The sequence below is a fragment of the Lonchura striata genome, chromosome 8, assembly GCF_046129695.1.
Source record: "Lonchura striata isolate bLonStr1 chromosome 8, bLonStr1.mat, whole genome shotgun sequence".
Classification (NCBI taxonomy): Eukaryota; Metazoa; Chordata; class Aves; order Passeriformes; family Estrildidae; genus Lonchura; species Lonchura striata.
The window spans coordinates 6,666,910-6,689,834 of NC_134610.1; the positions used below are offsets into that span (position 1 = coordinate 6,666,910).

A 22,925-nucleotide genomic window follows, 5' to 3' on the forward strand; every position below is an offset into this window, starting at 1 on the left:
GATGGCATTTATGTACTGCTTGAAGTTACTTTGCAATCCCTTATAAAATTTGCTAATTGTAACCTTTCAATTTGTGTTTATGAAGAGAGCATAGCTTGAAGCATTGGCTTTTTTTATTGCTGAATGAAGAGAAATCAAAGCTATTAACTGTAAACTGCGCGAGACAGCATATCCCAGCTCAGTAAAACCATAATTGCCTGGGCAGAGTTACTTGGATTAATTTCCAAGTGTGTTCACTTCTAGATTATGCAGGGAAGTGAGGCTGAATCCCTGAACATGAACAAACCCAAGCTCAGCATGTGCCAGTCACCACAACCTGGAACTGCATGAAGCAACAACCATCAAGGCGGGCATTCCCAGCCTGGAATGTCCAAATTCTCAGAATGCCAAAATAAAGACTCCAGCAGAAGAGTCCATTTATGTTCTTGATATTTAGCCAACAAAGATTTCTAAGAATGTGTTTATTGTCAGGCTGCAATTTCTTTTTAAGCTGTGCCAAATAGCATCACTACTGCTAAATGGAGTAACTCCATATGATGGCACAATTTTACAGCAGAAGTACCTTGAACTGTTTTTCGTCTTTTTTAATACAAGTATACAATGGACAAACAGAATTTGTTACTATTTCACTGCATTAATATATAGCAGTGTGGCCATATACCTAAAAGGTAGTAGTGCTTTAAGGAAAAGGAAAAAATTTAAATAGATCCTCTTTAGAAACCAGTTTTATAAATAAGATCAAAGCCAGTACTAATAAGGTAGGCAATTATATTCTGCTTTTTGATAGTTCTGTTTCAAATTCTGAAGCAGCCACATATAACGCACCCAAGTATTACAAGCCTGAAAATTCTCCAGAGATTAGCAACTGGAACAAATTATGTTGGCATTTGAAATGCAAATATTTACTAAATTTCATTTTGACCCACAGAAGATTCATACCCATATTTTCTGAGATTTTGTTTTCACATTAATTACAAGTTAACCCCCTTTGAAATCCTGACTCTTCTTTTTCCCCAGCATTTTTGAATTTGAAAACTAAACAGTGAACTTCATTCCACTGACCTCATTTCTCAGCAGTCTCAAAATTAAATAAGCATTTGAGCCATATTCATTTTGATTTAACAAAAGAAAGAGAACACAAAAATAACTACCAATTCATAGGCTTTAATGCTGTTTTATCTGAGCTAGTAGGATAGCAGTGCAGAGTTTCCTAAGATGGTGCAATGCAGTTTTACCCCACTGGAAATGGAGACCCGAACCCCAAATATTTTATACTAAAATATTTCTGGTAAAAAATGTTTTCAAACCCTTTGCATGAAAGAGAAGGTTTTGAACTTCAAACCATCTACTTGAAAATTCTCCTTCCAACGCTGGAAGTGTTCACCGCATTTGTCACATTGGGCTCTAGGGCTGGGTCTGTCGATGTCCAGGGTCATTGCAGCCCCTGTATCCCGAGGGAATGGGATGCACGGAGCCTCCCCACCGGCAACACCAGCCACGCCCACCCGGCTCAGCCCCAGAGCCTGCCCCAGGCTGCTGTACCTGTCTTGGACAGCCTGCCCGTGCTCTTGCTGCTGCCAGAGCTGTCCCCGCGGCTCAGCACCGAGATGCCGCTGAAGCTGCTGGCCTTGGTGACCGCGGGCTTCAGGTTGCGCAGGGAGCTGTCGGAGTCGGTGCTGCTCCAGGGCCGCGGCTCCGTCTCCGTGCTGCTCTGGTGGCTGTTGGCCGATCTCCCCGATGCCTCCTTATTGATTCTGCGAGGTACAAACTGAACTGTTAGCACAAGCAGTGCTTGGAAATGAAGGGAAAAGAAAAACAAAAAAAAAAACCCACAAAAAACCAAGAAAGAAGAGGTAAATGCATGCAGAATACTTTGGGTTTTGTTTTTTAGAAGAAAGCATCAAATACCTAAGTATCTGTCGTCTTTGTTGTGTACTATTAGTTTCTTCCTCCTGGATTCTGTTGACATTTTAATAAGATAGCTTAATATTTATTAAGAAAATAGGAAGACAAAGCAGAATTAAACAGCAAATTTTCTTACCTTTTATCAATGAAATAATTCTCTTGGGAACACAGGGACTGAGGGGCAAAGAAGTGCAGAAATTAATATGAATGGCATCTAGAACCCCTACTACACAAACATACAGCAATCTGGAGTCTTATGCATTATACACAGACTTCTACAGCACCCTCTTTAAATTAAGCTGCCTGAAAAACTTTACCTGTTGGTGGATAATTTCCATGAGGAAACAAGACAATATAAAAAGGCTCATGTGCAGGAAATCAAAGTCAGCATGAGGATAGTTACAGTGCTGCTCAGTTGGATTCTATCAGACTTTTTTTGAAGTTACAGTTCTTTCATTGGACCTTTGGTGCCTTCTGTCACTTGCAGCTGGTGTGTGATTCCCAGGGCTGTCACAGCACCTCAGCTGCCTTATCTTCTGGGAAGGGTGGAGGGGGAAAGGCCACTGCTGCTGCAGTAACTGCTCAATGCCCTGGGTACGAGTCTGGGTAAGCTACAGAGCACACGGAACAGAACCAGAAAGGCTGCTCCTGATTGAAATTATGTCCTTGACTGTGACTCCCAACATCTGGCACAAAGCTTCTAAGGGTGTAATACATAGTAAATTAAGATGCAAAAGAAAAACGTAATTTTATATCCAAAAGTCCATTCTTCTTGTGTGTAACTAAAATGAACAAAGAAAGAATTAGCCTCTCAAGAGCTCATTACTCTCTTTGGAATCTGGTTTTGGATGTGCAAGAGTTATAGATAAATGTCAGAAGTGGATTATTAAAAGAAACACGCATTTTTTAGAAACATATTTGTTCTGTTTAACTCAATATAATCGCTATTTGCAATTGAATTGTAGCCTGTAATGTCATCCTGCCGAGTATCTCCAGTCAGATCAGACTGCTAGATTCCTGACAGGAATTTCACATATGGGACCTCAAATCATTTTACTGTGACCACTCATAATGTGGTTGCTATAGATACAAGCGAGAAAAGAGTTTTTTCGGTTTTTAATTTGCTTGGAGTTTTTTTCTTCTTTTAATTATTGCTCTGAGCAAATGATTGCAGTACCAAAACTCTGTAACTTAAATTGCAGTGAAGGGTAAAACAATGCAAAGTGGGGGAACGCTTTGCAGTGGGTAATGCTAGAGAACACTCCTCAATAATTCTTGGGTTGTTTGAGTTTCATACAGCAGTGATTAGAGAAAACAGAAGATTTCTCACGAACTGCAATATCATTTAAAACTCACTCAGGCCACATTCTCTTATCTGCTCAGTGTGATTCAGAAACAGAAGCTTCCTGGAAAGCCACCTGTGCATGTATGTGTATGAAGGGCTCACAGAAAAAAGTGCCAGACTGGTTTTGATACATACATCTTGTGCAAATATCCTTTCTCTAGCTCTCTGATATTCTTCTTCACGTTCTTCTATGGATTTACTTCTTCTGTCATCTTTTAATCGTATTCTCATCTAAATTAAGTGGTACAGTGTTATTTTACAGACGAAAGCAGTCAAAGAATGCACAGTCAAACGCAGCAAGTGGAAGGAATAAGCCATGTGTGCTTTACCTGGTTGTCATCTTTGTCTAAACTAGAGTTATCTCTCTTAAGGATGTACCGCTTCTGGAAGTCATCGCTCTTCTCATCCTTTATATGCTCACAAAACTTTTGGTCAGGTCTGAGAAAAGTTGTTACAAAGAAAACATTTATGGTTTTGTAAGCATACTGTACACACAGTGGAACAAACTGAAATATATTCAAGAGCAATTTAAAACATACTTAATATTCTAATTGAAATAATAGATTTTGGCTGTCTGGGCAACAGAAAAGATGAGGTGCACTCCTGACAAGTCCTGTCCTGAGGCATAACAAACCTGCTTTTAAAAACCTCTTCCTCCTTCAAAGCTTTCGCTGCAACTTCCAGTTAAGGTGGGAAGCAAACCACACGCCCTTGGGGAATCAGAAGTGCTTTTGAATCCCAACTGGTGCCATGCAATGGAAATTGGGCATGCATGGAAGTGAAGACAGGTGTTTGCCGCTAGAGCCGCAATACCTCAGAGTTCATTTCAAGGGAAAACAGAAGAAAGAAGGTAGAAGAGAAATCACTGAAACTTAGAAACTTCTAAAACAAAATTAAGTAGAAATGAGTAAGAGAAGAACAGTATAATGCAGGCAAGCAAGAGCTTCACACAGTCATAGGGAGAGAGTGAAGCAACAGATTATAAATATTGCTTTGGTATTTTATCTACTTTGTGAAAGAATAAGTGGTATTTTGCAAATCCTTTTTATGGAAGAGAGATACCAAGTACCTGAATAATAAAACTACTGCTATCGTAAGAGAAGAGCTCAGACAATCAGGAAATATTTGTCTAATAGAGGACAAAATAAATGTATGCTCTTCTCTATTTCTGTTATTTATCATTACCTAGGACTTCTGGATGGAGTGAGGGGAGCTTTTTCTACGAAACAGCCAGCCCTGCCTATTGGGTACTGGCTGCCCAAACATAATTAGCAGGCATTTCAGAGAACCTTTAGACTGTCTTACCTCTTTCTTTTAAAGGTCTCTGAATTTACTGCCCTGCAATCACCAACTCCCACTCCACTGAGACGTGCCAGTGTGCACTGGGTGGTTGATGTCAGTAACATCCCTGCTCGGCGAGGGAGCCGCGAACCTGCCTATGAGGAAAAGGTAAGTTTGGCTTTATTCCACATGGAGCAGATCTCCAAGGTTTTCTTTCTAAATTCTTATTTTGTATCCAAAGTGATTTAAAATAAGAATATTGAAAACATCAAGAATCTTTATGTCTGCAGGTTAGATGAAATGCCTGCTAATTAGTAACTACACCTACAGGGGCTTCCAGAGGCCACAAGCTATTTAAATATGGTCTAAATTTTTTTTAAAAAGCATGAAAATGAAATAACCCTTTATTAGTTTTATTAGTTCTTATTCCACAGTTGAAGTGGTAGACTGAAACTTCAGTCTAGAGATACTGGTAGATGCAAAGGCAACAGATTTGAAATGTCTGGCTTTCTAGGTCAATTTAGATATAGATTGTACAGCCAAAGCAAAACCACATACATAAATAATACAAGTATTCAACATATATTTAGGCTCTCTATATATTTCTAAAACTTCTGAGGACAAATGATTTACTTAAGTGAAATTTCAGTGTGGCATATCATTTCAGTCCTACTGACTCTAAAACAGGGTGGATAGTTACTTTTTTTCTCCCAAAGCTACAAAGAGTGTACCTAGAGACTGAGATTAGGATATGCAGGCACTGTAAATTCCTGTTTTCATGTTCAAGACCAACAAAAAACAGTGTCAGGCAAATGTTCTAAGTTAAAACTAGAAACTAGGTGGCATAAATATGTCAACACATTAGACCTTTGTCTTTTTGAGAAAGAATGAGGAGACAGAACAAGTGCAGAGAATGGAGAGAACAGCTGGGTCCCTTGAATGAAAACCTCAATTCTGCACAGGTTTCAGAGTTGCTGTGGCCCCAGTGCTATCTTCTCTGCAATATGGATTTTCCTGGGGATTTCTCCAAGAACTCCCCAGCCCTCACAATAAAGCAGCACACCACAGCTTGTTAACCTGGTTGACATTTCCACTGATGTCTGTCTTCCCTGTTATGTTTATTTGTAAGGCCATAAGAGGTCTGTAAGCAACACTATTCCAACAGAACCTTAACAGCTGAATTTTCCCAGTAGAACTTTACAATACAAAAGCCACAGCTGAGCAAGTCTCCTCCCTTCACCAAATCAGAAATGGCCCTGTTCTAAGATAAGAGCTGGCTCTGCTATCCAAAAGAAACAAAGAATGCACTTTGTACACTTTACTGGTGTAAATCTTTAAACAAACAAACAGTTGCTATAAATTCGTATTTCACAGAAACAAAATTAGCAATGCATCTCTGCCAGAAAAGCAACAAAAATTCTTAACTCAGAGATAACCCCTTTTTTCCCCAAAAGAATTCAAACATGAAACAGATAACATTATTACACAGCAAGAACATAAAGAGCTCTCAACTACCTCTCCTTGATGCCTGCTCCCAGTGAGGAGACAGAGCTCACTGCTATGGCATCACTGCCTCACACATCCCAGGCGTTAGAGCTACACATCAAAAGGGTTTTTCAAGGCTTTGACACTTACATTCTTGTACTGCTAGTTTTATTTACTATGACTGACTTCCCACTCTGGTCCACGTTGTGCTCTAATCCAAAGTAAGCAGCTACCCTGTGCAACAGCATTCTATGGTAAGATGTCATTGGGGGAAACTTTTTTCTTGGTACTCTGGAAGAAAGGAATAGTAGCTTTATTAAATAAACAGGAACGCTCTTGAATTCTTTTTTCCTATGAGAGTACAGTACTTACTCATTATTACCAATGAAATCTAAAATTTCCTGTTCTAATTTCAGCAGCATCATTCTGTCCCTGAAAATAAAAACACAGCAACTCACATATGAGACACTCCAATAACTGCAGCTGTATTCATCTTAAGAATACACAGATCAGAGCTGTGATCAAGGGATGATGGCAGACTGGAAATAGGACCAGCAATTGTCAAATGCAGAATTTTTAGGACAAAGTATTCTTTTTTTGCTATTTTGTATTGAACCATGCTGTTTTGCTATCAGATATCGGAGTACACAGATCCTCCAAGAAGTCCCTGCCCAGGAGGCTCTGCAGGAAGTGCAGTCATGGAGAGAAGACAGGCTCCAGGAGGAAAAGCAGGGCTGAGGTTGTCCCTTGTTGGTTGGTGTGGGCAGGGAACGTGCAGAGGCCTCAGCTGGCCCTTGGATTGTGAAGCACATCAGGAGATCACTGAGAAAGTGATGGAGCACATCACCAACAACCAAGGGTTTAAAGCTGGCACATGTGGCAATGTGCTGACATATTAGAAACCCAGGAAAGCTAAAACTCAAGATGGTAGGAAGGAATACTGTTCCTGAAATTGCTTGCACGAGTTGTAATAAACTATTAAGATGCAATGATATCCAATGATGCACAGTTCATAATCTGTGCACATCTAATAACCCAGCTTCCCAGTCACTGTGCATGGAAACACATGGAGATCTTCATTTACAATTCCTTATTTCCACTGGGATGCTTCATGGCTTCAAATAGGAACCACCTACTAAGTCTCACAGAGGTCTGTGCTTTCTAATTTTACTCTACAGGACCATGGCTTTGGCCATATGATGGCTCATGTCACATTTATTCTGAACAAAATGGAAACCAAGTAAGTTCTCACACTGGAAGTCCTACCTATAATATGAATGAATAACAAATGCAGTGAAATTGCTTTTGTGGCAGAGCACAATTGCACCAAGTTAATTTCTTGCCTTGCACTACAGCCACAAAGCCAGCACAAAACCCCAGTGAGGGAAAGAACAAACAAGACAGGGACAGACTGCAAACCTCAGAGCAAACAAAACCAGGTCAGTTCTGTTGCTAACAAATTATGGACTTGGATTAGGTCAGATATGGTTTCTGATATGCAGAATGAAAATCTCTAACTACAGTTATATGCTACAGCTTAAAAAAATGCCTTTATCTATAAATTCAGTGCAAGACAGATTAGGGTCAGAGAAGGCAGTTTGGTCTCTAACAAGCAGGTGCCAAGACAGTACAAGGTCTAGAGACAATGTACTGAAGCCCATTCAGGGAGAGAACTGCACATGACTGAATACATCATTTGCATATTAAGCATTAAAAGCATTTAAACCACTTCAGTGTCCTGAACCTCTGCTCAAAAAGCAAACTAATTACAGTGGTGTTTTAGACAGTCTGTACAACAGAATCTCACCCTGAATAACTGACACGGGGGGTTGGACATTTAAGAGGGAGAAAAAATAAAATCACAAACAAAAAACCAGGCAGTTTAATGCCTCAGGCAACAAGAAGAAAGAAAAGCATAAAGAAAGGTGACGTTATTGATTCTTACCTGGGATTGTTTTTTAATGTATTTACTAAAAATTCATGAAGATCTATACCAGTGGAATCTGTATACTCCTGGCTGGAATCTAAGGGTGAGGGGGAAGAGAGCAAAATTATACTCTGAAGAATCTGTTTTCCAATTATTGCTGAACATATCATATATGGATCAATACTATATAACCATTAAGTACGTTACTGCCAAAATTAAATGCTTCCAGTTTCCAGGAAAAAGGTCCACAAGTCAAAAAAAAAAAACAGAAAACCCACCACCACCCACTATTCCCTAATTCAAGGGTAATGCAGAAGCTGAAGTTTCAATAACACCACTATCAACAACAACTGGCTGTATGTTGTGAAGCAGGTAATCACCTTGAGAGACCTGATTTCCACCAGCCTGCCACATTTTCTCACTATACTACACTGCAGTGTGTGTACACATCTGTGGAGCAGCAGCAGCCCATCTACTCAACTACTGGATGTTGCCCAAAGAAATTTTGTAATTCAGAATGTAACAGCTTAGCCTTCACAAGGTGGTGCTTTGTATTAATAAAAATCCTTGTTCTGTTGGGCTTTGTTTGCACAACATCATGTTTAGATGTTACCAAAAGAAGTCTCAACCTTCCCCCTCCTTTCTGGTTTCAGGGAAGGAAAGTATTCAGTTACACACTATCCCCTAAAATCTGTCCCTGAAAGGAATGATTTAACCCCAAATCTTCCCTTACATGAGCACCTTTGGGTTCTAGGTACTAGGAATCAAACCAACAGGTGTTGGAATAGTATTTTTGGAACTAGATGTCTTCCAAGAACTACTTATGTGTTAACATAGTGTCAACTTAGTTAGGCATAACTCAGACTTATGACCAGGTCCCAGCTCTTCCAGCTGTCCAGAGAGTTTAAGTGAAACCAACCAAGTCTGAGCATTTATGGTTTGGAATTACTTTTGATTCTGAAGAGAAGGCAAAAAAAGGCTATCCCTGGTAAAAAAAAAATCAAGATTCAATATTTATTACTTCAATTTTTCTAATTTGCAAGTGAGCAATGATTTAGTTAGAATTACTAGAACTGATGCTAAGATTCCATAGTTTTCTGTTTTGGCATATCCTACACTGGGAAGTAATTAACCTTCAGAGGAGAGAGGTTGGATTCAGAACAGCCACCTCTACCACAGGCATTTTGTCACTTTGCCCTCAAGCCCCATCATTACCTGTTGGGTATTTAGGGATGGTGTTTAGAGCATCATTTCAAAGACTGAGATTTATAAATGCAGGTTAAGTTCTCCATCCCAATGTTTTTTATTTCACAAATACCTGGCTGCCAGCTGGAACAAGCTGCACTGAAATTCCAAACAAGGAATGCCTCATGGAATTGTGGGACATGAGATGGGCAAGTGCCACTTGTCTCAAAAAGAATTCCAGCTCTAAAGCTATTTGCTATAATCTGTCTGATCTAAGATACTTAGGTAAACATTGTGGATATTTAAAGCAAGAGCTGTAAAATTATTTGCCAACTTAAATACATAAAGTCTTCTACCTGTAGGAGGCATTAGGCGGCATGGACATAAACTGATAGTTTATGGCATTGATTTCACAGCTCTCTTTCAGATTAAAACCCAAAGATTTTCAGCACATAAACTGTAACTCTAGAATGCAGAAATATTTAAGTGAAAACATAATGCTTGTCCTTTTTATTTATGTAGTTCTACCCTTACTCCAAAACTTTACTGCAAAAATTCTAGATACTATCAAAAGTAAAATAAACAAAGGAGAACACTGATGCCTGTTGAATGAGGATCAGAAAAAGTACAAAGGGAGCTGTGCCACTCCAGCTTCACAAGACAGGAGCTTCCACTGACTCGTAAAATTATCTTAAAGAACCCTTGGATACAAGTGAGACAACACAGCTGCTTTTTATGCTGCTCTGTACAGTCAGACAGGACAGAAAGGAAAAGCATTTGCTGAAGTGTTTGACAACGTCTCTAAAGCTCTCTTTCCTCAGGGACCAATTCTCCTCTAGCTCAAAGGTGTCTGATCTCTATGCTTAATTTGCAAATAAAATTTTAAAAAAAACTGCAATGTTTATGCAATGAAGACCTAGAAGCAGAATTGTATTTTCACATGTTTATCTATACAGTATATTGAATAACACAAGGAGAGAGAGCAAACCTCTTGATAACATTTTTCTGGACAGTTTATCACTGGATTTTTCCTTTTCTGATTCATCTTTTGCAGGTTTTTCTTCTTTTTCAAAAGACTGTGACAACTGGATCTGAATTTTCTCCTGTCAAAAAGTAAAAATCAGTCACCACACAAATTATTTCAAACAATACCTGCAGGAGAACTTTTCTGTACTATATTACCTGCAAAATAATGAAGAAACAACAAAAAAATTGTTTACATATTCCTTCTGATTCCACATGTGCTCCATGTGGCCACACAACAAAATTATTTATCAGTAAATCAGAGTGTACAGAGAAGGCACAGAAAGGATCACAGACATTTTAGAATTTTACACACACTTCCAGGCCCTGAATGCTATTGTAAAATTAATTCAAAGTATCTTGCTCCATACATGTAAGAAAATATTCCCGTTTTTCAGATGTATAAATTTTATACAGCCTCTATATTTTTAAGTCATATCTCATCCACAATGCTTTTTCCTCCCCATTTTTCACAGTTCTTTACTGTAAAAGCTTGTTTCAAGTTTTCATTTGGTTCATACAAAGAAAAAACAAAACAAAAATGTCTAAGACCAGCATTTCCAGATCCACAAAAAAGGGAAATATTTACAGTACAATATATCAAAGCAAAGTTTGCAGACTTGTCATCAAGGCTTAGTTTCATAACTTCCTGTGTATTTTGATAGAGTAGCTTTATGTGCAATCACCTCAAAATCCATGGTTTTATACCAGTAGGTGAGCTATTATAAAACCTGTTTCTCAAATACAGCAAAAAGTTTCCCTCTGAAATTACTGGCATAATGGTCCCCTACATACCCTGAACAGTGCAAGACTGCAGTTTGTTTTCCATGCCCCTTTACTGTTTCAGGAGGCTGTCAGTGGAGGAAGAACACATTTCAGACAGCCAGAACCAAGAAGCTCGGGAGCAATGGACTCACCGTGCCTGAGGGATTCCCACAGGGGCAGTGGCCAGGTCCTGCCAGAGCCAGACTCCCCTGTCACCTTTTAATCCCTCAAATGATAGTTCTGGTCCCCTAGATGCCATGGGAGTCCCTGCTGTCACCTCCACATTCCTGACAACATCTAAGCCTTCCCAATCCAGAAAGCTGCCCCTCACACACGCTTGCCTATCCCTCTTCTGCTCTCCACCTTAATGCTTTCCCACACAAGTCCTCACTCCTCCCTCAAACCCCTTCTTACCCACATCCAGGCTCTTGCTCTAAGCTCTGCTCTTGTGTCATTGCACAGCCTTGATCTCACCCGTGGAATGCAGCCAGAGTTAAATTTAGCCAGGATCCACCAGGCTGGAGCCTGTTCACATGCCCAGCCCTGCACCACCCAGGCTTTGCCCAGCAGGCGTTCCTATCTGAGCTTTGGGGCAACAACTTTTCCAAATGAGGGGAAAACTGTCACTGATAGTTTTACCAGCTTTCCCTTTCATTATGACTTTTCCCCACAATAAATGTTCCAATTAAACTTCCTAATTCATGAACACCCACTAAGGCTTCACCCATCGGTGTCAATGAAGCCTTCTCAGCTTTGGATAGGATCTATAACCACATCTGATAAATACCATCCCCAGTCACCAGCAAGGAACTCTCTCATCTGATTCTTTCCTAGTCTTGAGAATTCACCTTAAGGAGTCCAGAACAAGTCTTTGTATTCCTTGCCTCATAAATCTGTGTGCAATTCAAATGAGCAATTAATTTGTCACCAAGTAGCTGTGCAAACTTTATTTGAGAAAGAAATGTTTCTGTCCTATTAAGAAATTGTTCCTGACTTGGATTCACCAATGTGTTATCCTCCACGTTACAGTAACACTCTACAAACTATCATTAAATTAAGGAAATTTTCATAGTCTGATGTTTCTTCACTAGAAAAGTGACTGCAACTTCTAAACTCATTCCAAGTAATGCACACAGCAATAGTTTAGTCAAAGGATCTCAGCAAGCAATCATTTTCATACTTCCTTCCCCAACAAGAGCTAAAAAAAGGAATCACCATCTGAACAGCCAGTTCTGCTACTACCACCAGCTCTACTTCAAAGTGTGATATACCAGAACTGGGTACCAAAGGGCACTTTCTTGTGATTTCATGCTATAAAAACTGTAGCATCTAATTAAATATGACCCACTTGACTGGAAAGCTGCTGAAAAATCTTTTAACTTCTCTTCCCCTGTAAAACTCTCTTAATCCCACCCTGTTTGCAGCAGGTCTCTGCTGGCATTTGGACTGAACAGACTCCTAGCCCTAACTCTGATCACCCATCCCAAGCCATCATTGTAGAAGAGGAAATTGTCACCAAATTTTGATTAAACAAGAAAAAGCTGAACAAACAGGAAATGCCCCAAACCATCAAAATCTGATTAATACATTTGGGAAAAAGGTAAGAATATTTCTCAAAGACCTACACACTGAGGCTGGGCTTCCTATCAGAAAAACCAACATAATCAATAGAAACTAACGTTACAGCCCCTTGCCTTCTCCTCCCACTCCCTCTCCATTGGGTTATTTTACTTTGCTTAGAAAGTTCAACTTTTTGAAGATTTATTTAGTTGTTACTCATAATAACAACTGTCATTCATATGAAAACAGCTCTTCCTTAAAAAGGGCTGAACTGCATCACCCTTTGCAAGTGCCTGTACTTTGTATTAGAACATAGAGTCAGAACAACCTGATGTTTACACAAATGATGGCAAGAGAATATAGAGTTAGTGTTACAAAGATAAAAGATCAAACATATCACAGTTATGTTCTTCCTCTCACAATAAATTTTAAGCTCATACTTTCACAGTACCTTTTAGTAAAGAGCTGCCAGTGCTTTTTAAAAAGTAACAAAAATATGCAAAGCTCTTATCTGGGTTTCTCAGGGAGAAGCAGTATCTTGCTTCATGTTGCAACTGAAAATAGAAACCTATATCAGAATATAAATTCATCTGCTTGAGACAATTTCTTTGGTCTGCCACCCTCTTCCATTGCAGCCTTCTGAGAAGCAGCCAGTGGTGCCTTGCTAAGTGCCTCCTGCACCCCCGTGTGTCAGGAATTTCACCCTGCTGGAGCTGCTGGTGTGAAGGGGCGACTGATGAACAGTCACAGACAAGACCATGGAGTCATCCCCAAACTCGCACCACTCCCTAGTTAAGTACATGTATTTTTCATCCTATCAAGCCTAACGCTGTCTAATAATTGAAAATTGTGATTCTTCAAATATCACCAGCAAGATTATCCTGAATTTAATTTGTCCTGTTTCTTAAAACTAAACTGGAAGCCACTTTTTAGTTGCAATCATGGATACAATGGAGCAGCGACTCTTCCAAGAAGGTGAAGTATCAGAGGTGATTCTTCTGCTGCCAGAGACATCTGTGCAAGGTAGACTCATCCTTTCCTGAGCCACTGGACCTCCCACACATCCCAAGAACAATTAATGCTTCAGAGTATGGGGCTGGAGGCATTATTAGTCCCAATTACAGCAGCTGATTGGCACATATGAAGAGCTCTTCCATCCTTTCCCAAAGATAGTTTGGGAAAGGAGGCAAAATGGGCAAAGAAATTGCCTGTGTGAGTTGTTACAGAGGGCCATGGGAGTGCCCCACAGGATTGCACTCCAGCATCAGAACTTGTAACAGATTCCCACTTCTAACTCTCCAACACATTTCTCCACCCTCCAGGGAAGAACTAAATTTGTTCTTGCAATCATTCTCTGCACAGCTATTGGGATTCATAAACCATTTCTTCTACATTACTGCTTCCAAAGAAAACTCACAGCTAGCTCTAATTTTGTTCTTAAAGCAATCTGCTTTCTGGTATTTCTTTTGTACAAACTTAAATTATCACACAATCCAATTCATTCTGCAGAACCAGCCTTGACATCCCTCCTGCTGCTGCAAGGACTCTTTTCAAGGGCCACCTGGCAGCACAGAGCTAGGGACAGATTCCCAGAGGACTTGGCCACAAGCACCACCTTATAAATGTCTGACTTTAAACCATTCGACACATGGTCTTGTGTAGTGCAGGAGGTTGGAAATTCCTAATGCCTCTTATGTTGGAAATACACTATGGATGATTAGTCCACCAAATCAGGTTTCTGTCTTCTAATTTGCTACAGTGACTGACAAAGTTAAACCCCACTGCTTCAGATTGAACAACTCAGCCTGACCAGACCTTTCAATCTATTTTGTTATCTTATGGGAAACATTGCAAAAGAACTGTAAATCATTATAAACATCAATAACTCTTCTGTTGGCTTTTAATCCTTTACTCTGCATCTATTCCAAACTATGACTTAGATTTTCATCATGATAGCAGGCTGAGTTTCTGAATTCCTCTAGTCAGCACTTCAAATTCTGATATATTAGCCAAAGCCCACAAAAATACTATTTCCTTATTTTTCCAAAGGAACAAAACCCCCGCAAACCTGGAGGGTTTCAGTCCATACCTACTGTTTCAGTCTCAAAAAATTTTAATTAGCTTGACAAAAACCTACATGAGCTCTCAATGTCCATCTTTCCTCAGAACTGAATTACCACCTCTTCAGCAAAACCCCTTCACATCCTGCTTTCTACTGCTTCCTTCTTAACCAAAGGGAGTCTTTTCACAAAAGCACAGTTTAGAAGCTTTTCAATAACAGCAAAGGCCCATTTCTGTTTTGATAGGCATGAACAAACCCAGCATTTTGATGGTCCTCACTCATGCACAGAAACAAAGCCAGCAGTAGGGTTTTGCTCTGAAAATACAGACTGGTATGAAGGTAAAGTCAGGAAACATGGATTTTGTTTAAATTCTCTGAAGTAATTTTACATTTTTTGTTCAGCATGTAGGAACTTCTGTACGTGTATTCTATAATTTTAATAGATTAATTCAAATATACTTCAGGCAGGTATTACAGAGCTACTAGCACCTGGGAACTAACATGCAGAAATTCAGTTACACCAAAAATTACAACTGTTTCCATTTTCAAAATGTAAAAAGACAATAAATTAGGTTCCATACTAATCAAAATGTTTCTGTCTTACTAATTACAGACAGCACTTAAGCAGTTTAAGAGTCCCTCAAGTGTACTGTTGGACTAATAAGTTAAAAGAACTGACAAACCCCCTCTTTCTGCCCACAGATATCAACTAGTATAGCTCAGAAAAACAAAGCAGCAAATTCTTCAACTGATATTATCACCTCTATTAGATCAGTAGTAAAAAAAAAAAAGAAAAAAAATTAAAACCAGATAGAATCCACATATTTAAAGAATACCCAACAGACTTTTTTTGAACAAGAAGTTACTTGAAATTGTTCCAGAAACTTCAGTAAGGTGATTTTTACCTGGAGGTCCTGGGATATTTCAGCTGTGGGAGGTGGTGGATATTCTTCACATACAGCAAGGCTCCGAACTAACTTTAACTTTGTGTTTGACTAAAGGAAAGTATGTAAAATTAAAATCTATGGCTTATAAAAGATAATATAAATATACCACAAGCCGTTATTTTTTTCATTCATTATATGAAAAACAAAATGGCTGAAAACGGCATTTTTCATGTTTTCAATAGAATAAATAATTCCCTTTAGGATGAAAATACCCAAGCAATTGCAGCTTTTGAAGGCACTACCAGAACAACAGAGCACATCTAAAGAAAAGTAAATAAAATATTGGGAAAGTGTTTCTCTCCATAACAATAAAAAGCCACCAAAAATAGAAAAGCCACCAAAATCACAAAAGCAAACAACTAGGCAAGACAAAAATCCAACAGAATAAAACACAGCTACAATGCCAAAAAATAAAACTAAAGGCACTTTCCACAAAGTAACGAAGCTGCACCAAGCATGAAGGGCTCCCTTCGCATGCCAGCACACCGGGCTACCGTACCTTGGACCTTTTGGCCGTCTGCCCAAAGGACTGCGCTGGCCGCTGGCGACGGGCACAACAGAGAAGGGTTACATTAGCTCAGGGGCACAAGTGTTAATGCAAGAGTCTGTACAAGAGAAAGCTTTGACAGTTAGCACTGACACGGGCAGATCTGTGGAAGGAACAGCAGGTGCTTTGGGCTGATGGATTCAGCACTCTCCCACTTTCATCAGGCTTGTCCTTGATTTCCCTTCTTCATTTATCAACAATAGGTATCAGAGCACTTTTACAGGAACCAAGTATTATCCTTGTTCACTGGCATCCAAGCAGTTTACGCTCTCAGCCAGCTCCTACACTTTCAGTTCTTGTTTCCTAATTTCCTTGGCAACGTGACATGGTTTTTATAAATTTTCTTCCAGTTCCTGAAACCTACCTCGAAGAATGGTATTAAAAAAAGAAAAGCATTACCTCTACCAAGAGAACAGATAACAGATGATAACCTGTCAAAAGCAGCTTGAAACACATGGAGTTTTTTTCATTTAATCTTGGGACCTATGCAAGTATATTTTAAAATGGGGTACTGATCTTTTTTTTTTCTTCTTTCATTTAGCAAATTACTATGAATTAATATGCTTTTTCTCCTCCCAGAGCCATTTTAGTAACTTATTATGCAATAATTTGCTTTTTCCTCCCAAAGCCCTTCTTCTACTACAATTCTTCCTTAAAAAAATTACCAGGCTTTTACAGTATGCACAGCTGAAAGGTATATTTAAATCAACAAAAGCATTTAATGATTTGTTAACTGCACAGTTAAAACTAACTCAACCCTCAGTGCCAGTAGCACAAGAATAGAAACATTTAGAGTGGCATCACATAATTTAAATACTGGTTTCCCTGGAGAACTAAACCTGATGATTAGACGAGCTTTTAACAGAACAGGTTTTAGTGAGCACAGGCCTAATATTTGTAAGGAGAAATTAACATCAGTAATGCAATTTCAAATGTTTAATGGATAATATTTCCTCCTTTAAAAAGGAAACTGAACAGAAACTTCCCTGGAAAACTCCATGAATGCAGCTCTCTTTGCCTTAGCTCACAGGAGATGTCTATCAAGTGACTGAACTTCTTAGCAGGGCATACAACATCACTAAAAAGAAACCTCACCTACAGCAAAGAGCTCTGCCATGTAAAGGCAGAACTGCTTTTTCTCTCATTTTCCTCAAGTGACACATGTCTATTTTGGATGTTGCACCAGCTTAGCTGAGGAGCAAGCAGAAGGGGAGCTCATTTCACTATGTAACAGAATTTTAAATAGCTGCACTGAAAACTAACTGAACTCACCAACAGATTTTTAAAGGAAGCTTGCTGAGATTTTGAGCAGCAAAGACAGTTCAAATGCTTTCATACCTGGAACCATTCAGACTCTGAGTTTTGCTGTTTCCATACCTGGAACCACATAGAGACTTTGAGTTTTTCTGTTACATGCAAATTATGTTTTCCCTTCCCTTGTCTCCTCTGAAAGCATTCCTTGCATTCTGAAAGCTGGCCCTGCATATCCCTTGCAAAGTTTTTGTTACACCAAGCTACTAAATTTCAAAAACTGGATGATTTCCCAAGCTCCTATCAATTACTGCAGCCTCCATCAGCTTAGGTGTGTTCAAATCAAGCACTGCAAATCTAAAGTCACATCAGGACTGTCAGTGGAGTCCTCAACTCACTGTCAAGAGGCAAAAGAATCTATACTCAGGCAATTGTTTATGTTTTGCAAAATTTTGCAAACTTTGAAGCCAGTACATAAGCCAAAAGAATATATGGAAGCAAACACCCCAGATCCAGATTTCATAGGGCACAAGAGGGAATTCAGTTATACAGGACATTGAGTTACTGCTCACTAATTAGGTAAGTCACACATATTTCAGTTATTTTTAAGAGGGATTAAAAAAAAAAGAGGAAGAAATGGTTGCTGGGACTAAACACTAGTAATAATGGGGAGAGCTGGGGAGCCACTGTAAGAGGGAGGTTTTCCTTCATAGATGAGACAAGTAAAACTCCACCTATCGTATTCAAACTTCTCATCTAGAAACAACTACCCTGTCCAACCCTGTCCATGGATAGGCATGGACTCCTGGCTTCCCTGTGTGACTTTAAGGATGCCAAAGCACAAAATCCCAGTCCCCAAGACCCAGCTGTGACTGTGAGCAGTAAGCACCACACACATGTCAGGTGAGAAGCACTGGAACACAGCTGGTGGGGCCAGACCACAGGAACAACCCAGTGGTGCAAAGTCTGGCCTGCAAGTACAAACCCCAAAGTCCTCTGACACCACCAGCAACTGCACTCCCAGAGCTTGGAGATGGGTGGGTACAATCCAGTGATTCCTTTCTTGGACACAACCACACTGACAGAGGATGGATGATACCACTTCCACTGAATTCCAGAACAGCAGGTAGCCAATGCACATTGTAGCTATTAAAGCACATTTTCTCTCTTTTCAGGCCTGTGAATTTTATCTCTATCCTAATTTCTCTGCATTCATGAAGTTTTGCTCCTACAGAACATCTTTATGTTCCCCATTTGTGAAAAATAATTTCTAGCTCATTTAGAATATGCAATCCTTGGTGAGTGCAAATTAGGCAATTTCTTTATATTTGCAGCTCTCAAAGATTTCACTGCCTTAAGAAAACACTGTGTTAATGAAAGCCCTATTTATAGTCATTATGGGCAGGATTTCAAGACAGTGTTTAAAAGCAAGCATTCCAAATAATTGCATAATGAAAATAATGATTAGGTTCTTGCCTTTGATAAAACCCCACCAACACAACTTTTAAGACCAGCTACTATGTTACATTTCCAACTGCAAAATAAAAAGGGAAGTAAGACAGCCTTTATCAAAAACATAAATAACCAGGTTTTCAGTAGGAGTATTTGCCTACTTTATTTTCTCCTAAGTACCTCACCAGATCACATATACTAAATGCAAAGTAAAGATCTGGAGCTGTTACATGCCTTCCTCTATCATCACTGTGCTGTCTAAACAAGCTGGATAAAAACAGGTCAGGCACAAGATGGCAAACTCAGACGTGTGAAAGGTTTTGTGAGAAGAGGTTTTATTTCTGAAGTACCATTTGGGCATTTCTGAGGATAGGCACAACATGACAAACCTGGACAAACAGTGTTCTAAGGACATTCAGTTTTTTACCTTTCTGTAAAATTAGGTCTCAATTTTAAATCCAGTCAAATGCTCCAGTCCCAAGAACCATGGATAGCTTTGTAATGCTGAGGGAAAGAACAGTGTGGTCCATGGTTACTTGCTGTCCTGCATTAGTGAGCAGTGACAGCAATTTTCCATTATACAGTAAAGGATGATTGATGGAAAAATAGTCTCACCCTTGGACATGGAGGCAGCTGAAGAATAAGAGAATCTGCCCAATCATTTATCTATTCAAAATTATGACATCCCATATCTTGGAGACAAAGACAGGTAAATCCTGACAAGACCAAAACAGCTTGGGAAGAGGCAAGGAAAGACTTTGGAGAATTTCAGCTGTGAAACAGAGAGAGATGCTCAAGGGTTGTGCTAGTATGGAAGGAAGATACTTGCAGGAAGAGAGATATCAGTTTGCTAAGTAAAAAAAAAAAAATCTAGTTCCCCAAAGGACATGAATATCTTCTTAATTAGCATAAAACAAAATCAGAATTATACTCAACACAACATTTGCCTTGCCTTTATCATACAGCAGATGGGTACAACCCTGCACTCATGCCATAAGGCTTTTTGGGTTTTAAAACAGAGATCTTCCTAATAATAAACATAAGGGACTATCTTGCAGGATAAATCCAGGATCTTTAATTTGATGTCAGTATTTCCTGCAGCTTTGTCCTTACAGTGGATGACACTGCCTGTCTCACCACCCAGAGACAGAGGCAACACACACCCTGTATTCCAGCTAATTCTGAATTCTTTGGTTGTCACCTGGCCTGGGTAAGATGAACAGGTGGGAGACAACAGTGACTGGTGAACCAAAACCCTTTTGATCACAAAACCCACCATAGCGCTGATGTGCCCATGACCTTTGTGAAAGAATTTTTCAAATGGCACTTGAACCTCACTGCAAATATGACAGTTCAAAAAATGTTCTCTGTATCAGTATCTCTACTTTTGCTCTGCTTCAAGAAATTGGGAGTGCTGCCATGTACAATAATTAGGTATTTTTCTCATTCACATTGTATCTCCAACAATAGATATAGCAGCCAATCAGTTATTAATGCACAACCTCCAAATAATCTGGAATTTACAACCACAGTTACATTTCAAAATATAACCACCAATTTCTGAACTGTGCTGTTCCAGAAACATGCCTGAATTGAATGTGTTGCATGAACCTGATAGTTCAGAATCCATTCATAAGAGCATACAGCCATGGGAGGAAGGTGTAGCTAAGATCAAAGTTGATGATGGGACATGCTTAGATGATCTACTTCATAAATTGAGCATTAAATTCATCACTGAGCATTCCATTGATGGAATGTCAAGTTTAGACAGAAGATAAATCACTTAAGTTTCTTCTTTGGCTTAAAGTAGTCAAAGTGATGAAGTCACTAAGGAGTGTGACTGTAGTTTGTCAGTAGGTACCAAACCGATTCTGCCACCGGGGAGGAGAGCCAAATCCAGCCCCCATGCAACCCCCATGACCAACCCATCCTCTGAAGCACTCAGATAGTAAACAGAAGTACACAACAAATTCCAGTAAGTTTGTGATAATCTTTTCTAACATTTCTCAGCAAATTCTTTTCCCCACCACCACAGTAACATTTAACCTGCACTTAATGACAAGTACTACGTCCACTGAAATTTCAAACTGCTTACCCATCCAGTAGACAAAAACTTGCTAACTGCTACTGTTCCACAAGGATTTTTTTACTATGGACAACCCCAAATTTTTGTTTTGTATTTTAGCATAAAACATGCTTTAAATGGGAAATCCTCAAATATGAGACATGTATTTGCACTGGCAGCCTCCACAGAACAAATGACATTAACTTCTGCTGATTTCAGCTGTTGCAAGGGGCTTGCTCACAGTAGCCAGGTTCCATTTGTTAACTTTCTGTCTTCCTGCCACTCTGGAAATCTGCATCCTCGGCCTCAGTTTTTAATTAAACTGCTCATGTAACAGCAATGTTCTGATTGTGATGGAGACTCCAGGACACCACACTAAATGCACTGACAGCAGAGCTGTTTCTATCCAACAGCCTTCACCACACAGTGTCCAGTCCATTTTGTGGATGTGAGATAATAATTTCAACCACCAGCTCTCACCCCTGAACAAGCACCCAGCCAAGCAACGAACCCAATGCCAGCCACAGCCTCTGCCAGCACTGGCAGGTTCATTCCTCTGCACTCTGATGAGACAGCAGCAGTTGTTTGCAGGAAGGCTTATTTCTTATTTGCCACTTGAGTCTCACAGAGATTTCCACACTAAAAATTGTTAAATGAGGAAATGTGAATGAGATTTTTCCATTATTGAACTGTATAAAAATAACTAAATCGTAGATGAATTTTTAAGGCTCAGTACTAGAATATTCTGTAAATTAAAGAAAATACCAGCTCAGCTATAATATCTCCCAGCTTTTCAGGAGCAGTTATTTCTCATGTACAGGATTACAGTTATTTCTCAGTTACAGGAGAAATATTTCATTTCAAGGATTTATTTTTTCCATAAAATTATCTATTTACACTGATGCCAACCTTAATAAAGCCAGCAGATATTAAAGTGTAAAACTATTGTTATTGCAGTGGTCTACAAGATTTATCTGGAAGCAATTTAACACAGCAGATAAAGCTTACTTCACTCAGTGGAATATTGAATTGTTAGTCTTGAACAAAACTACTCCCCAAAGAACCTTTTACTCAAATCTCAATAACGAGAATCTAATAAGCTACTGTCCTGTTTTTGCAATCCACAAGAGATCCCTCAGATCCCAATCAGGATTTATATAAAAAATTGTTTAGTATTAACCCACAGAAACAAAATTCCTGTAGACATCTATAGCTTTTGATAAACATAAGATTCTATTTTTCCTTTTACAAATCTGGCCTGTTCTGTAGATTGTGTCAGAAATTTTCAGTTGCTTTCCTAAACTCCTCCCCTCATGTGAGCTGCTTAGTCCTCAGTGACCACGTGGGCAGCCTCAGCCAGGAGTGAGCTCTCTTGTCCCATACCTAAATCTTAGATTAGATAATATGTGTGGCCACAAATTCCTAACCCTTCCTTATAAGTGTGTTATCCATAGATACAAGGTATTTTCACACTATTTGCCTTGCCTCCTCTCTTGAAATGTGATGCCATGGCTTCCTTACAGGTACTTCACTTCTCCCACCTCCAAAAGCCATCCATTTATATGCCTCAGCTTTTCAGTGTGTGCACAAGGAACTGCCTCAGCTTTCCTACCTAGAAGTCACCTACCAAAGCTGTCAAGCAGTGAAGATCAGAGAAGAAAAATTGCAGGGAGTATCTGCTGCTCACCAAGGCAGGATGATGCTCCCCAGCTCATTCTGCAGGTGCAGGGGCAGCACCCAGACCTGCTGGCCTTAGGAGCTCTGGATCCCTCTGCCTCCTGGGGATTTGGATTACTTCAGCCTTATGCTGAACAGATCTGCTGGAAAATCTACACCTCAGCCACCTGTAAAGTGCAACAGCTCAAAAGCCCTGAGCTGGCCACCCCTGCCCAAGGCAGACAGGCTTGGCTGAGCTGCAGCACCATGTTCAAAGCAGCAACACAGCACACACACAGCCCAGCTCCAAACTCTGTCAGGATTCAGCAGCAGCAAAAGCCAACCTGAGTTTGTTCCTTGCTCTGCTACAGTGGAAGACTTCACATATGCACTCAGGGAAACAAACACAGGTAAATTGTCCACTTCCCAGCAAAACCCCTCATCTACTTCACAGAATTAAAAATGACTG

At 39.7% G+C, this 22,925-nt stretch overlaps 1 protein-coding gene across 9 annotated transcripts in view; it reads right to left on the bottom strand.

Annotated features, from left to right (window-relative positions):
• Positions 1-22,925, bottom strand: part of R3HDM1 (R3H domain containing 1) — a 50,118-nt gene that overhangs the window by 25,827 nt on the left and 1,366 nt on the right. For 5 of the 9 annotated variants that reach the window (XM_021548663.2, XM_021548658.3, XM_021548660.2 and 2 more), the window contains exons 3-13: positions 15,985-16,026; positions 15,444-15,533; positions 10,117-10,231; positions 7,962-8,040; positions 6,389-6,448; positions 6,167-6,307; positions 3,580-3,688; positions 3,386-3,481; positions 2,042-2,079; positions 1,909-1,959; positions 1,543-1,754 (exon numbers count right to left, since the gene is read on the bottom strand). In XM_021548663.2, the coding sequence (XP_021404338.2) occupies positions 1,543-1,754; positions 1,909-1,959; positions 2,042-2,079; positions 3,386-3,481; positions 3,580-3,688; positions 6,167-6,307; positions 6,389-6,448; positions 7,962-8,040; positions 10,117-10,231; positions 15,444-15,533; positions 15,985-16,026 (1,033 nt within the window). Of the gene's footprint in view, positions 1-1,542; positions 1,755-1,908; positions 1,960-2,041; positions 2,080-3,385; positions 3,482-3,579; positions 3,689-4,555; positions 4,687-6,166; positions 6,308-6,388; positions 6,449-7,961; positions 8,041-10,116; positions 10,232-15,443; positions 15,534-15,984; positions 16,027-22,925 lie in introns of those variants that run through there. The other 4 variants (XM_021548665.2, XM_021548659.2, XM_021548657.3 and 1 more) reach the window with 3 other exon arrangements.